The sequence below is a fragment of the Aegilops tauschii genome, chromosome 7 (assembly GCF_002575655.3).
Source record: "Aegilops tauschii subsp. strangulata cultivar AL8/78 chromosome 7, Aet v6.0, whole genome shotgun sequence".
NCBI lineage: Eukaryota > Viridiplantae > Streptophyta > Magnoliopsida > Poales > Poaceae > Aegilops > Aegilops tauschii.
In genome coordinates, this window is record NC_053041.3 from 26,911,039 (window position 1) to 26,927,481 (window position 16,443).

Genomic DNA, 16,443 nt, shown 5'->3' on the forward strand with positions numbered 1-16,443 from the left:
TATGCCTCCTCCATTGGCCTCAAGATCAACTTCCACAAATCCACGTTGATCCCGATTAATTTGGATGCAGCTGCTACGGCTAATCTTGCTAGTATCTTTGGATGTGCAGTTGGATCGATGCCATTCACATACCTAGGCCTCCCGCTCGGCACCACACGACCTACGATACAAGAGTTTATGCTTTGGTCTGCAGGTTAGAGAGGTAACTGACACCTACTATTGCGATGATGTCGTACGGTGGCAAGCTATCTTGGTTGAATGCTTCGGTCACGTCACTCCTGGTATTTGCCATGTGCACTCTCAAATTTCCTCCGAAGCTCACTGAGATCCTTGACAAGATCAGACGCAGATGCCTCTGGACTAAGAAAACTGAACAAGGTGATAAGTGTAACTCTCTGGTTGCTTGGGATTTGGTTTGTCGGCCAAAGGAGATAGGGGGTTTAGGAGTTATCAATTTGAAAGTTCATAATGAGGCCATGCTCCTAAAATTTCTGCACAAGTTCTACAACAAACTTGATGTGCCCTGGGTCAGCCTAATCTGGGACAATCACTATGATGGCAAAATTCCACATGTTGTTGACCCTGTTGGTTCGTTCTGGTGGAAGGACATTCTCAAACTGACCCACATCTACCGAGGCATTTCTCGAGTCCAAATAGTAGATGGTTCGACCCTCTTTTGGAAAGATCTCTGGCAGGAAGAGGTGCTACGAATCTCACATCTCGTGCTTTCTCTTTTGTCGTGCATGAGGATCTTTCTGTTGCCGAGGTGATGAACACTATGGACATGCATGAAACCTTTCACCTTCCTGTCTCGCCTCTGGCCCTTGATGAGATACAAGAAATCCAAAGACAAACAACGTGGATCTCTCCATCGACATCACTGCATGATGTTTGGCACTATTCCTGGGGGGCACGCTTTACAAACCAAGGGACTACTACAACAATTACCTCAGGGATGGGGGGTCTCATCAAGCATTCTGCCAACTTTGGAAGTCTAAATGCACTATGAACATCAAAGTTTTTGGTTGGCTCATGTTCCATGATCGTCTCAACACACGCAACATGTTGAAGAGAAGGCATTATAATATTGGCAACAATTTTAATTGCGGCCTCTGCAACCACCATGTCGAGGAGACAGTGGATCACATGATCTTCTCATGCCCTTTTAGTCAAAGCTGCTGGACGAGACTCAACATAGCTTGTCCGACTTTCTCCTGCCGCCTGGATCTTCTGCAAAACACAAAGGAAAGCTGGCCGAACCTGTTCTTCTATGAAACATTTCTAACAGCAGCGTGGAGTATTTGGAAGGAGAGAAACAATCAACACTTCAGAGGCCTGGCCCCCAGTATTGGATCTTGGCTCACACGATTCAAAGAAGAATTGTCTCTCTTGCAACATAGGGTTAAAGCAGCACATAGAGCTGCTCTGATCACCTTTTGTACTTCTATTGTATAGCGTCCTTCTCTTTCTTCAACTGGTTGAGCAACCACACATTAGGTTTGGTTGCAACAAAATGTGATGTAAAATGAAAACTGATATGTCTATGTAAACTCCCCATTTATATAGATAAATGATATTACAGTAAGGGTTTTCCCCCTACTGTCTTCCCTGTCAAAGAGAGAGAGAGAGAGAGAGAGAGAAAGAGTTCTCGTCTCTTACGACAGATCGCTCCATCATTGTCTATTTGATCCTCACCCTACAGTTAACATCCTAAGGTTAGTTTTACAATGTACGTGGGATAGGAGAGCAGGTTTCCTACTTCATCCACGACCAGTTTTCCTTCTTTTTTTTATATAGGAAACGGAGAGAGACCTAGAGAAGGACGACTCACATATACATGGCATAGGAGAGCAGGTCTCGCCTCCAATTAGTAAATAAGTAGGATATAAGATTCGGAATTTCTAAGTAACATCTAGATATTTTTTAAGGAAGTCACATCTAAGTTTGTAACCATTGGATCTATTACACTGTAAATCTCGTGCAGAGTTAAATCTGCACTGTGCGTGGCCCTCGGCGCTAATCGTGCACGTCGCTTTCGCTCGCTCGGGAGTTGCTTGGTCCAGCCTCTCGTGCATGGGCCGGCTGTTTTTTTTTTTGTCTTTTCTATGCTGTGTTGTCTCAAAAAAAAGAGGCTATCTGTTTTTGGCCCATATAATGTGTATGATACTAATTTGTGCTGTTCATGATTTTTTTGTCCCGTTCATGATTTGTTTTTAGTACGGAAAACACTTTTTGAACCGCGCAAACATTATTAAAATTTGGATGTTTTATTTTTGTGAACACTTATTGTAACTTATGTTTTTAAAAAAAATCATGAACATTTATTTTTTTTAATATTTTTCTAATCGGATTTGTTAAATCTCATGAAGATTTTAACAGTGTCTATTCTAAGGTGTGGTTTGTCCGATATATTTTATTGTAATCATAGCGCAAACTTGAATTTGTTTCATTTATGGTGTGCATCCCGCATTGCCGCGATGTCCAGTTGTTCGCCGGTTTTCGTTAGGACATTTTTTTGCTTAGCCTCTGTTTTGTTTTTTTCTGATAATTTTCATGGGCTCTTTTTGTTGTTTTTGTTATTGGCATGCTATGTAGAAGCAGAAGAGACATAGTGCTCTATTCGTTGCCTCTTTGATCACCTCCATTCCACCGCTATTTTGCCTCTCCCCATTCATCCTCTCTTCATTTTTCCTTTCTCTTTTATTATAGCTGACACCTTTTTGTGTGCGATGTTTGTTTTGCCCTAGTTGCAACTTCACTCTTAAGTTGCAACTAGGAACAACTATTTTTCTGACTCAGTTGCAAGTCCACTATTAACATGCAGTTTGGCCTGACTTTTTTTTCTCTAGTTTGACTCGACTTTTTTTATCCCAATTGTAAGTCAACCATCGACTCACAACTAGGGGGGCATATGTTTGTAGGTGCTCAGTTGCAAGTCAACCATCGACTCGCAACTAAGGGGGGCGTATGTTTGTAGGGGCCCAATTGCATGTCAACCATCGACTCGTAACACAGGGGGGGCGCATATTTGTAGGGGCCCAATTGCAAGTCAACCGTCGACTCGCAACTGGGATGCGCCGTACTTTTTTGTAGTTGTCCCAATTGCAAGTCAACCATCGACTCGCAACTAGGGGGCGTATGTTTGTAGCGGCCCTAGTTGCAGGTAAGCCATCGACTCGCAACTAGGACACGTTGTACTTTTTTGTAGTGGCCCAGTTGCATGTCAATCATCGAATCACAACTAGGGGGGACATATGTTTGTAGGGGCCCAGTTGCAAGTCAACCATTGACTCGCAACTAGGGGCGTATGTTTGTAGGGGCCAGTTGCAAGTCAACCGTCGACTCGCAACTAGGAGGTGCATATGTTTGTAGGGGGGCAGTTGCAAGTCAACCATCGACTCGCAACCAGGGGCATATGTTTGTAGGGGGGCGGTTGCAAGTCAAGCATCGACTCTCAACTAGGACGCCTCATACTTTTTTGTAGTAGCCCCAGTTGCATGTCAACCATCGACTCGCAACTGGGGGGCATATGTTTGTAGGAACCGAGTTGCAAGTCAACCATCCACTCGCAACTAAGGGGGGCGCATGTTTGTAGGGCCCCAATTGCAAGTCAATCATCGGCTCGCAACTGAGGCGTGTCGTACTTTTTTGTAGTTGCCCCAGTTGCAAGTCAACCATAGACTCGCAACTAGGGGGGCGTATGTTTGTAGTGGCCCCAGTTGCAGGTCATCCATCCACTCGCAACTGGGACACGTCGTACTTTTTTGTAGTGGCCCCATTTGCATGTCAACATCGAATCGCAACTAGGGGGGACATATGTTTTTGGGTTTTTACGGGCCCAGTTCCAACTCAACCATTGACTTGCAACTAGGGGGCGTATGTTTGTAGGGGCCCAGTTGCAAGTAAACCATCGACTCGCAACTAGGGGGTGCATATGTTTGTAGGGGGGCATTTGCAAGTCAACCATCGACTCGCAACTAGGGGGCGTATGTTTGTTGGGCCCTAGTTGCAAGTCAACCATTGACTCACAACTAGTGGGCAATATGTTTGTAGGGGACCGAGTTGCAAGTCAACCATCAAGTCGCAACTTGGGGGACGTATGTTTGTTGTCGGGCTAGTTGCAAGTCAACCATCGGCTCGCAACTAGGGGTCGTATGTTTGTAGGGGCCCAGCTGCAAGTCAACCATCGACTCGCAACTAGGACGCATTGTACTTTTTTGTATTGTCCCCAATTGTATGTCAACCATCGACTCGCAACTACGGAGGGCGTATGTTTGTAGGGGGCCCTGTTGCAAGTCAACCATCAATTCACAACTAGGAGGGTGTATGTTTGTAGGGCCCCAGTTGCAAGTCAACCATCGACTCGCAACTAGGGGTCGTATGTTTCTAGGGGCCTAGTTGCAAGCAACCATCGACTCGCAACTAGGATGCATCGTACTTTTTTGTACTGTCCCCAGTTGCATGTCAACCATTGACTCGCAACTACAGAGGGCGTATGTTTGTAGGGGGGCCTGTTGCAAGTCAATCATCAATTCACAACTAGGGGGTGTATGTTTGTAGGGCCTCAGTTGCAAGTCAACCATCGACTCACAACTAGGACGCATCGTACTTTTTGTAGTGATCCTAGTTGCATGTAACCATCGATTCACAACTAGGGGCGTATGTTTGTTTGTTTGTTCTCTTCATGGTTTTCCTGATTTATTCCTTTGCCCTTTTTTTCTTCACATGATTCTGTTTCCTTTTTACTTATTTTCATTTAATAAGCAAATTTATAATTTTCTTTTTCTTATTTGTTTGTCTATTTCAAAAAGTATTTGGAATTTGAAAAACTCTTTTGTTTTTTCAAAAGCTATTTTTGTAAAAAATATCAAAATAAGTACACGTTTTTCAAAAAATGCTCGCAAGTTTAGAAAAAAACTTGTTTTAAAAAAAGTTCAAATGTTTAAAACAAAGTTCCCTTCTTAAAATTTGTTCACAAATGCTAATCATCTCTTGAGCTTTACACGTACTGGACTAAAGTACAAGCTCTCACCTTGACTACATTCGTTTCTAAACCCAGGCATCTCACGTACGTTTCTTAGTTTGTCATGTTTGATGCTAACAAAAGAAAGTGGCACGCAGGCCTCACAGGGTACTCGTAAGCTTTTACGCGGTGCATTTTTTATGACAGGTAGAGGAAATTGTCAATGAAAGGGCAACAAACATGGATGACATCATCTTAGATGTGACATAATTATGTCACATCTAGATGTGTCCTAATCACACCCAGTAAGATTTTGAGAGCAAGCGTCCTACGTCCCAGAAAGCGAGCCCTACTAAAGCAACGCAGAAAAAAGCAAAGGAAAGCACTACCTCAACAAAAAGGAAATCAAAGGAGAGCCGGATCAGATGTCCATCACGATGTCGGATTGAAAGCAAAGCAACAAAGATGCAAAACGAAAGCTAGCCATCTACGAATGGGAAAAATATGCTTAGCCATATGCATGCATCCATGCTGCTGCGAACGCACCCGAATCCCAGAGGTGCCATCATTGCATCGCACCCTGTCCGGTTATTTTTCACGCCAGTCGGTCAGCACGATCGTACGATGATCTTTAACGCGTGTAACACGCGCCAATAGAAAAGAGGCATATATACGGTCCACGTGTAGTCAAGGAAAATCGTGTGAAAGAAGAAAGGCAGCCAAGCTGGGAATGTGATGCTTTCTGTTAGATTATCATTTTCTTTTGTCCTGCCAACCCTTTTTTAATTTTAGTGGTCTGTCCTGACAACCCTAGTACATTTATTTTGTACATGTTTTTTGAATGTGTATTCCAAAGGGTAGATGGAGATTTGGTACCCTTTTTTTTATTCTAGTGGTTGAATGTCATTAGTTTCTCTTAGTTACTTTTCACAAAGAAAAAGAAGTTTCTGTTAGTTACATGCATGCTACAAGAGGTACCCTTAAATATACAGTTTAGGAGATCTCTAGTCGGGGAACGTTAGAATTCCTGACTACACTTGGTTAGACGGTTAATGGATGTTCAATTATCTGACCGACCTGATTCTTTTATCTGGAAACTAACAAGCAACAGTGTGTTCACGGTTAAATCGTTTTATATGGATCTCATTAACTCTGGCCCAATCCCAAGATCCCTACATATTTGGAAGGTGAAGGTCCCCTTGTGTATTAAAATCTTTATGTGGTTTGCACAAGCAAGTGATTCTTACCAAGGACAACTTGATAAAGCGAAGGTGGGTGGGTAGTCCACGATGTTGTTTTTGTGTGCATGATGAGACAATACAACACTTATTTATAGAATGCCCCCTCGCGAGATTACTCTGGTGATCGATTCATATAGCCTTTAACATTAATCCACCAACTAGCATTAAAGGTTTATTTGGGACCTGGCTAGCTAGTATAGATTTGCTTACTGCGTCTCGTATTCGGATTGGAATATGTGCGCTTCTTTGGGCTATATGGAACTGCAGAAATGATATGATCTTTAACAGACAATATTCCTTAACATTCTTGCAGGTCATATTCAGAGCTACTGCTTGGATCCGTACGTGGTCCTTACTCACTCCTATGGAGTTCAGGGAGCCTTTGGTTACTGGGTGCATCCAATGGGAGACGGTAGGACGGGATATATTCAACCAGTTTGGATGGCGGTCTCTTAATAGAATAGGCATTTAGTGTTCTATTGTTTTACACATGTCGGTTGTGGCTTTGAGAACTCTTTTTTATTTTCGCTCCTCTTGCGAGTTGTAATGGAGATAAGACTTTTTTTGTTTGAACTTCATTTTTAGTAAAGATGGCCGCATGCATTCTTCGGATGCAGAGGCCGGGGGTAAGCCTCCTTTTCCAAAAAAACAAAAAAAAAGTTACATGCATGCTTCTGATTTTCTTTGTCGTTCCATGGTAGCAAAATAATCAGCCTATTTCAAAATATAAGGTGTATTATTTTTTTGAAAGTCAAACCATTTAAGTTTGATCAAATTTATAGAGAAATATATCAAAATCAATAATATACAATTTGTATTTTTAAATTCATCATGAAATGAATGTCCTTATGTTTCATATTGTGGATGTCGATACTTTTGCTCTGAACTTGGTCAAAGTAAAAGAGATTTGACTTTCAACAAAACTAATACCCCTTATATTTTGATAGAATATTTAGTTTGGCTGGTGGGGATGATGATAGAGTGTGTTTTATTTTTATTTATAATGTGGTGATTTGGTGCGTCTTTCATGGTGTGATTCTGTATTATCCGCTAACCAAGCTATATTTACGTGGGGACATTTATGTATCAGTGGTTGGATGTACTACTATATTGGTGTTACAATATCACATAGTGGCGCTTCTTTTTGCCAGCTGGTGGGAGGGTGCGCGGGATTGATATGTTTTTATAGGCCGGTTGAAAGGCCATTTGTCCGGCCAAAACCGTAAACCAAATCCAAAATTGAATACCTCAATTAAATGAAAGATCTTCAAAACTAGGGAACATAGTAAATTAAAAGATTAGAATGGGAGAGCTTGAGGAAGTGTTGATCCAGTCAAAATGGTTGACCTAATTCTAAATTGAATACCTCAATTAATTGTGAGGTCTTAAAATTTAGTAAACATAGTGTATAGTATAAAAGAATTGAATAAGAGACCTTTGATAAACCGTTGACTTCAGCTAGCTAGCCGCCGCCTCCAAAAAGCTAGGGTTCTCTGCCTCCCGCCAGCGCCGGTGCCGGTCTGTCCCGTCTTCGGTGGGAGGGCTCCATTTTTAGATCTTTTTTCGAGCTTTGTGAGGGTTTGTGTCCTGCTCAGGAGGGCGAGATAGCGGCGGCCCCCTGAAGATGGAATAAAGGTCTCCCCGCCTAGCCCCGGCCCGTTCCAGTGATGTGTCTAGCATCATCGGTGGGCGTGTGGATGTGTGTCTCCGGCGGATCTATCTTTGGTGGATTTGCTCGGATCTGTTCGTCGTTCGTCTTCGCCCGTGTGTCTTCAGGTTGGATCCTTTTGATCTACACTCTTCATCTAAGGTTGTTGCTATTCTGGTGCGTTGGTTCTATGGGGCCTTAGCACGACGACTTCTCGACTGTCTACCACAACAATGTTTGCCCAACTCAGGCGAGCGAGGGGCGATGACAGCGGCGCGCCTTCGGCTCGCTTTAGTGCTTGTAGTCTTTGCTAGGTGGCCTACGGATCTTGATGTAATTTTTATTATTTTTAGTGTTCGTTGTACTATCATGATTGAAAATGAATAGATTTGAAGTTTTTCTCGCAAAAAAAGAGAAATCGTTGACTCGGTCAAAATCGGGTTACCCAATTCTAATTGAAGACCTCAATTGGATGTGAGCTCTTTAAAACTAGGGAGCTTACGCCTCCTTTGGTTTTGAGGAATTTTGTAGGAATACCATACGATATGATTTCTATAGGAAAAATTCCTTTAATGCCCTTTGGTTTGTAGGAATAGAATCCTATTCCTACGCAGGAATTCTTCCTATCCTCCACATTTCATAGGAAAATAAACATTAGCCTAGACTAAATGGGAAAAATCCTATGATTTCAATCAAAGGATATCTTCGTTCCTATTCCTACTCATAGGATTTGAGATGCATGTCATCCTATTTCCTATGACTTTTCTATTCCTATGATTTTCCTACCCTATGAACCAAAGGAGGCCTTAGTGTTATAGAGGATTAGCTAATTGCCCATCGGTTGCAACGAGAGCAAACAAATTTAGTGATTTAATATCAATTACGAGTATCCCATTAAAGACGTCGTGAGTGATTTTTTCCTAAAGCCCGTTCCACATCCAAGTCGCCGGAAAACATCGTGTGGCAGAACATGAAGATGATGGAGAGAGACTGGAAGATTTTTCTTAGTAACTGGGAGCAGAGCGCCCCTTTCTAGGAGGAGCTCATATAAATGATACTTTCCCTAAATTTAGGCGAATGATACACTCCATAATTTGCATGATCCTTCCGTCCAAAGTTAATTAAATGATACTTTCCATCAATGAATGGATGTTTTATTAAGGGAATGAGTAGGACAAGGAAATATATATTTTGATTTGGTTTAGATTATTTCAAGTTATTCTATATACATTGGGTTTTTTTTTGTGCGGCATCTGTTGAGATTACCATAAACATTTGCAAAAGACCAAAGAGATAGGGACGTGTGGGAGGAGGTGAGCGACGTAGAAACTCCTATTTAATAGTAGAGATAGTGGGAGGAAGTGAGCGAGTATACATTAGTTATGTGTGTTTAGGGCATGTACATTGCAAGGCGCCTCATTAGACACTTAAGCCGTAATAAAAAATTTGTGTTTCTTCCTTGCGCCCTGGCTAGCGCCCGTGTTTCCAACGCTCGGTGCCAGGTACTGGCGGTACTCATGTGAAAAAAAACGAAAAATTGGGCTAGCGCCCGGCGAGCGGCGACTAGCGCGGCATCGATGCTGGCCTATTTCCTGGAATCAGACGTGATATGACGAAAACTACCAGGATTCTGATCCTGGCGCTCGGCTTTAGTGCCCGCATTGAGGATGCCCTTATGGGTGAGTGTATGCGTGTATATATGAGTGGTTGCGTCTGTACTACGATTAAGAAAAAAGATTAGTAGCCTGCAATCATCTGATGCTGAGGCGGTGGTGAATCCTCCTGCCCAAAAAATAAACACCACCATATCGTTTATCTATATATAATAGGAGTGTCCGAGTAAGCATCGATCATAGCACCCAATTCACAATAGCTAGCCTCTAGCCATGGCTCTCCTTGTGCCATTACTGGTGCTGCTTCTCTTCTCTAGCTCCTGTGGTACATCATCATCTCTTGACATTTCCCATGGAGCAACCGCAGCCAGCGTGGGCGAGGAGCTCAACTACTACGTCGTCGTGGAAACTACCTCGCTGGAGCCGAGCCCCGTCTGCCAAGGTCACAGGGGTACGTATGCACGGATCCTAACTAATCAACCCATCCCACCAGTGGTGTGCCTCTAACTCTACCAAAAGATGCAGCGGCGCATTTGGAAATTAATCAACGTTTGCCATGTAATATATGCAGTGAGCCCATCGGCCAGCGGCAGCGGCAACCTTACCGGCGGCGCCTGGGTGCCGCTGAGCCATCCTAATGGTCCGTGCTCCGAGGCAGGGAACAGTGGCGCGCCGTGGTCATCCGCGGCCGAGACGCTCCAGTGGGACCAGCACCGCGCCGGATACATCCAGAGGAAGCTCTCCGGCGATGAGCCCGCCGGCGACGACGACGAACCGCCCCTTCAGCAACCCCAGGCATCCGGGGTCACTAGCGAGCCCGCCGCAAAGTTTGCTCTGCCAGCTGGAAATCAGGTGAACTAAAGCACATTGTTGATGATGGTTGTACGTTGATCTAAATGCTTGGTGATCGCAACAAAATGGATGAATGTCTAAACTAAAATTGTGAATGAAATATATATAAAACAAGAAGAAAAATCAAGAAACTGGTGTCTCTATCGATCGTCTGTGGTTCATGAAATTCACTTTGCAACCTTATATTACTTTGCAGGGGAAGTCCGAGGTCACTCCGACGGCCACGGTCGGCGGGGGCAGTCTGCCCGGAGTGACCCAACACATGGTGATCGACACGGCCAGCGACGTGCCGTGGGTGCAGTGCGCGCCCTGCCCAAAGCCGCAGTGCCACCCTCAGACGGACGCCACGTACGACCCAAGCAAGTCCACCACCTATGCTCCCTTCCCTTGCAGCTCGCCCGTCTGCCGCCAGCTCGGCCCGTACGCCAACGGCTGCACCGGCGCCGGCAACACCGGCCAGTGCCAGTACCGCGTCCAGTACCCCGACGGATCATCCACCTCCGGCACCTACATCTCCGACGTGCTAACAATCACCCCCACCCCCGCCGGCATGGTCAGCGGCTTCCGCTTCGGGTGCAGCCACGCCCTGCAGCGACCCGACCTTTTCAGCAACACCACCGCCGGGATCATGTCGCTCGGCCGGGGCGCGCAGTCGCTCTCGTCGCAGACCAAGGGTACCTACGGCCACGTCTTCTCCTACTGCGTCCCGCCGACGTCGAGCCACACCGGCTTCTTCGTCCTCGGCGTCCCGAGGATCGCCGCCTCCAAGTACGTGCTCACGCCCATGCTCAAGAGCAAGATGGTCCCGTCCATGTACCTCGTGCGCCTCCGCGGCATCGACGTAGCCGGTCAGCGCGTCGCCGTGCCTCCCATGGTATTTGCAGCCGGCGCGGTGATGGACTCCCGCACCGTCATCACGCGCCTCCAGCCGACCGCGTACCGCGCGCTGCGCGACGCCTTCAGGGCCCAGATGGGCGCGTACCGCGTCGCACCGCCCAAGGGCCAGCTTGACACCTGCTACGACTTCACCGGCGTCCGCACCCTCAGGCTGCCCAAGATCTCGCTTGTGTTCGACAGCCGGAGCAACAGCGGCGCTGCCGTGGAGCTGGACCCGTCGGGGGTGCTGTTCAACAGCTGCCTCGCGTTCGCGTCCACCGGCGCCGGCGACGGATCCACCGGTGTCATCGGCCACGTCCAGCAGCGGACGATCGAGGTGCTCTACAACGTCGGCGGCAGCGCCGTCGGGTTCCGCCGTGCCGCGTGCTGAGCTACACAGCGCGCGTTCAGCCTACCTACCTACTACGTACCTACCATCGTTTGGGTTCTTGGGTAATATCCCTATTGGGCCTTTCACCTATGGCCGACAAATAAGCCGATTTGACAAGTGTTTTGTGTGCCGTATTTCCCGTTACCAATATTTTGTGTGCCTTTATCGATTGTAAAAGCTTTACTTATTGTGCGAAATGAAGGTTGAGAATTATTTTCTGTGGTTTAAGCGTAAGATTTATTTGCTGGACTACTCAGTCCTTATTCGAGTTGTATGCTCTGATCATCCTGAAATGGTCAACTATTGTTCATCATGTTTGGCCCATTATAAAATAATCACAACCATTTTGCATAATTTGATTTTTTTTTCTTTTTTACATTTTTGAATTGGATATCAGTTCAAGCGGAAGCACGGGTTATAGCCGCCACGCTATTTGTCATGGTGAAACAAGCCCACCCGAATTCAAGTTTTAGACTTAGCATGGCTGCTCATATATTTTCCGAATTTGTTTCAGCTTTTTCGGTGCAATCGTTTGGTATGATATGCTCATCGACTACGAGGTGTCTGTAGTGACTTTGTCAATGTCAAGATCTGTCAAATCGGTTGCGAATCAACCTGTGGTTAGATGGTTATGAGGACAGTGGTATTCACAGCCCACCAGAATTCAACTCCTAGACTTAATATTGGTGCTCGCATTTTCCTGGATTTATTTCAGGCCTTCCGACGATGTGCGTTCAGTGAGAGAAGTAGACTTTACATTGGTGCTCATATTTTCCTAGACTTATTTTAGGCTTTCCGATGATGTGCATTATGTGGGAGGAGATGTCCACATTGACTATGAAGACGTCTGTAGCGACTTCATTAGTCTCATGATAATGTGTTTTCTCAATCTCTTGGAGGTGCTCATATAAGTAGGGTATGCTTTCATAGAGATGAGTGTATATGCGTATGTATGAGCGTACGCGTCTGTACTGTATTCAGAAAAAAAATTCTACCAACTCAGACTCAGAGGTGTGCTCATGAAGATAAGGTATGTGTGTGTACATTTGTGGGGACCAGTGTACTTACTTGATGTGAGCGTCTGTGGTTATAATCAAGGAAGGATTTATTATACAACGTACGATTCTTGAGTCTAAAGGAAATGCTAGTTACTTTACCATATTCATTTTTGAGCAATGATATTCCTATTTGCTAATTTTACAAAAACCTTGCAAACGTGGAGATGGTTGCAGTAAAAATGAACTAGTACGTAGAGTTCGGTTGCAGTCAAAGTGAACTAGTAGGTAGAGTTCTTGTAGAACTTTTAAATAGGAATATGATTTCTCTTTCATTTTATATGATCATGCTCGAAAGTTTACTGTCTCCAGATTGGTAGCTACGCACGCATCTTTCATCCCTCACACGCCTCCTATCCCTTGCGTGCAAGTACCTAGATTGCAATAGAGCCTACGTGGTTTACAGGTTTAGGCAGATAACCTTGCATGCTTTGCATTCAGGATTCGTACCTTTTGCTAGGGGAAAGGAAATTATTGTCCGTGGAAAGTAATGTGAACTATCTTATATCATGGAGTGGACAGCAGAGCGAACCAACAATGAACATGAAAGCTGAGCAGGTGACCATGTCTGTAGATGTCAGGTGTAGAGTGGACAAGAACACAGAGTGACACCAGATATCACAGACGAGCAAGGGATCACACTAGCATTAGGTTGGGAACAACGAGCCAGAGTGAATGACGCGTGGTGAAAGTGATGCATGACATGATAGCAGAGCAAGCAATTACTGTAACAGAGGTTACTCACAGCGAGAGGGAGTACACGGCGATATGAAAAAACACCGGAAAGTAGCCGAGCAAGATATCATAACAGAGGGTAGGGCAACGAAGGCGAGTAGACGGCAACGCACAAACACAAAAAAAAAAACGCCGGCAAGGAGCCGAGGAAGGTATCACCATACAGTTTAGCGCAACTACATGGAGTGGTGGCGATGCAAAGTGATGTTGGTCACAGTAGCTGAGGACGGATCTCACGGTTCATAAATTAGATCTTCCATTCAAAATTACTAAAGCAAAAGTAAAATATTTTGTTTTGGCAAGTCAATAGGTGTTGGTCAAGTTGGCACCTAAAGTCCATCTCGTTACGTAATTAATTACATTGACAATAAAAATGACGTGTAAATTGCGATGATCGCGTGTAAAATGTTTATGACCCGATGCAATGCACAGATAATTACCTAGTAATAGGTCAAAGAATCTATTCAACCCTAACTCTATGTATGGTATCTTGCCCATCCGCACGACGCACAAACCGTGATGGTTGAAACTTGGAAGTGTTGGGCAAAATAAAGCCGCGGCCACGGGTCGGACACGTCGGGCGCGTGTATGGGCGCGCGCTGGGCGTGTCGGGTCCGCGGTATAGCTGTGCGTGTGTGCGTGCGTGTGGTGCACGGGGGTGCCCGTGTAGGAGTACACCCCCCGCGCGTGTGTGTAGGTCTAGGCTATTGGCGAGCTGCCCGGTGCGATCGGGCCCGTTCTGTTGATGCTCACCGCAAGTCGCGCGCGTCCAAGCGTGTTGCGGGCGCGGCCAGAGCGTGCGGAGCATGCGCATGATCGCGGGCGAGTGGAGGCGTGGGTACGTGCCCAGGGCGCCGGCTCGGGGCTATAAAGCCGTGCGGTGATCGTTGTAACAGCTGAGGTGCTCTAGTTCATGCTTGAGTAGTAAAAGGGCCGTCGATGCGGCGGGCGTTCGTGCGCCGGAAAACCTCCTGTGTCCACTGCTCCATCTTCTTCCTCCCTTCTACTTCAGTGCGTGAGAGAGAGAGAGAGAGAGAGAGAGAGGGGACCGGCGAGCTAGGGCAAGGGCTAGCTGCACCAACAGAAAGAACCGATCCGATCAGGTGTATGAACAATCAATCGAGCAGAAAAAAGAGAGGATTGTTGTACCAGTGGCACAATCGAGCGAGCGTCCGACCAGCTCGTCTGGCATCGTGTTGCTTTGCGTGCCCCTGACCCACGGCCTCCGCTTTCGTTTTTTGCTTTGCCAGTTCTCCGCCATGGCTCGTTTATGTGGTGCTCTCATACTTGACAGCCAAGACAGGTCCGCTCTTTCCATCGGAGATAATAGATCGATGCTTTAAAAGGAGCTTGTCGATGCTTAATGATCAAGGTGATAAATTCGTCTCAGGGATTCGATCTCGATTTGGTTGTGCCACCTGCTAGAAGCTTTGAAGAAAGCCTATGACCCGACAAAGTATACAGGGTAATAAAGATAGAATTGGTGCACAACCTATCGGTGAACAGGATACAATGATTTTGCTCCTTTTTCCAACGGGGCCTAGAGAAGGAATTGGCTGATCTATTTTTTCTGTTACTCTTTATATTCTTTTTTGGCAACACTCTTTATATTCTTTTGTACATGTATATTAGTAGAAAATTACTGTAGAGTCGCTCGTACGAAGGGAACCCACCCGTTAGGGTTTTCTGTACCTCCCGCCGGCACCGCAACCGGTCTTTTTTTCATAACACATGACACGAACGCAAGAAAGGCATACGTGAACATGTTGCCTAGAGCAGAGGGACAATGGATGATCGGCCTAAACATAGGATACAACACAGCTAAACACATGAAGCCTCGATCTAGAAGGGTGGGCCGTACAAGAAGGAAGTCCAACATCGCCAAGGCCGACACTGGGGACGCTGCAAGCGACAAGATAGCGCCTTCATGAAGGAAAACGACGCCGAGACGTCGTCACCATCCGATCCGAAGAGCCGGACCTAGGGTTTCCTATGAGCTCAAAGATGGGCGCAGGAGGAGGCCATTCAGGGCCTTCGAGAAGGAAAACGGCACCGGCAAGCCGGACAAAGATTTCTCCTTGGCCATAACCTGAGCAATCCCAATGCTACTAGGTCCAAAATCGAAGGTGAGGAGTCTGCCGCTGGTCGAAACCGCCACGATAAGTATCGGGATGTTGGGGCCGCACCTGCCGCCAGAGGGCTCCCGCTGTTGGTCTGCCTCATCTCCTGTGGCCTTATGGCCATGGATGCGCGGTGGATCCAGCCCTTGCCGACGGGAAGGCTTCGTTTATTATTGTTTTTTAGTTTGTTAGGGTTTGTATCCTACTCAAATAAATGAGGTAACGGCGGCTCTATGAAGATGGAATAAGGTTATCCCAGCTTAGCACCATCCCAGCGATGCTTCTAGCATCGTTCAAGGGCATGTGGAGGTTTGTCTCTGGTGGATCTCGCAGGATTCCGGCATTGTTTGTCTTCGATGGATCCACGTGGATCCGGTCTTCGTTTGTTTGATCTAGGTCTCTCTCGTCGGCAGGGGGTTGTTGTTTTGGTGGGCTGGTCCTGTAGAGGCTTAGCACGATGATTTCCCGACTATCTACTATAGTAAAGTTTGTCCGGCTGATGAGGGAGGGGTGCTGATGCCGGCGTGCCTACGAACCTGAATGTATATTTTACAACGACTTATGTTTTATATTGCAGAAACCACCCATGTACTCTAGTAGTCTAGTGTAACCTATATGCATGTTTTCGGAGTTCAGGCCACGGGCAATATTACAGCATACAACTTTCCACAACCAGTTAGATTCGTCGTGGCGAACTAACATATGGTTGGATGGTTAGAGGAACTGTGGTATCTCCAGCCCACCAGGATTTGAATCCTGGTGCTCACATTTATTCCTGGATTTATTTTAGAATTTTCGGCGATGTGCGCTCAGTGGGAGACACTGGTAGAAAAAAGCCCTTTAGTCCCGGTTCGCAACAGCCTTTAGTCCCGGCTGTGCAACCGGGACTAAATATGCGCGACTAAAGACCCCCCCTTTAGTCGCGCCTCTTACGGACTGCGACTAAAGG

At 46.0% G+C, this 16,443-nt stretch overlaps 1 protein-coding gene across 1 annotated transcript; it reads left to right on the plus strand.

Annotated features, from left to right (window-relative positions):
• The first annotated feature begins 9,625 nt into the window (after positions 1-9,625).
• LOC109766159 (aspartyl protease family protein At5g10770) lies at positions 9,626-11,802 on the plus strand. Its single transcript, XM_020324929.4, has 3 exons — positions 9,626-9,916; positions 10,037-10,317; positions 10,514-11,802. The coding sequence occupies exons 1-3, from the start codon at positions 9,739-9,741 to the stop codon at positions 11,582-11,584; spliced, it is 1,530 nt and encodes a 509-aa protein (XP_020180518.3). The 5' UTR covers positions 9,626-9,738; the 3' UTR covers positions 11,585-11,802.
• Positions 11,803-16,443: the final 4,641 nt, after the last annotated feature.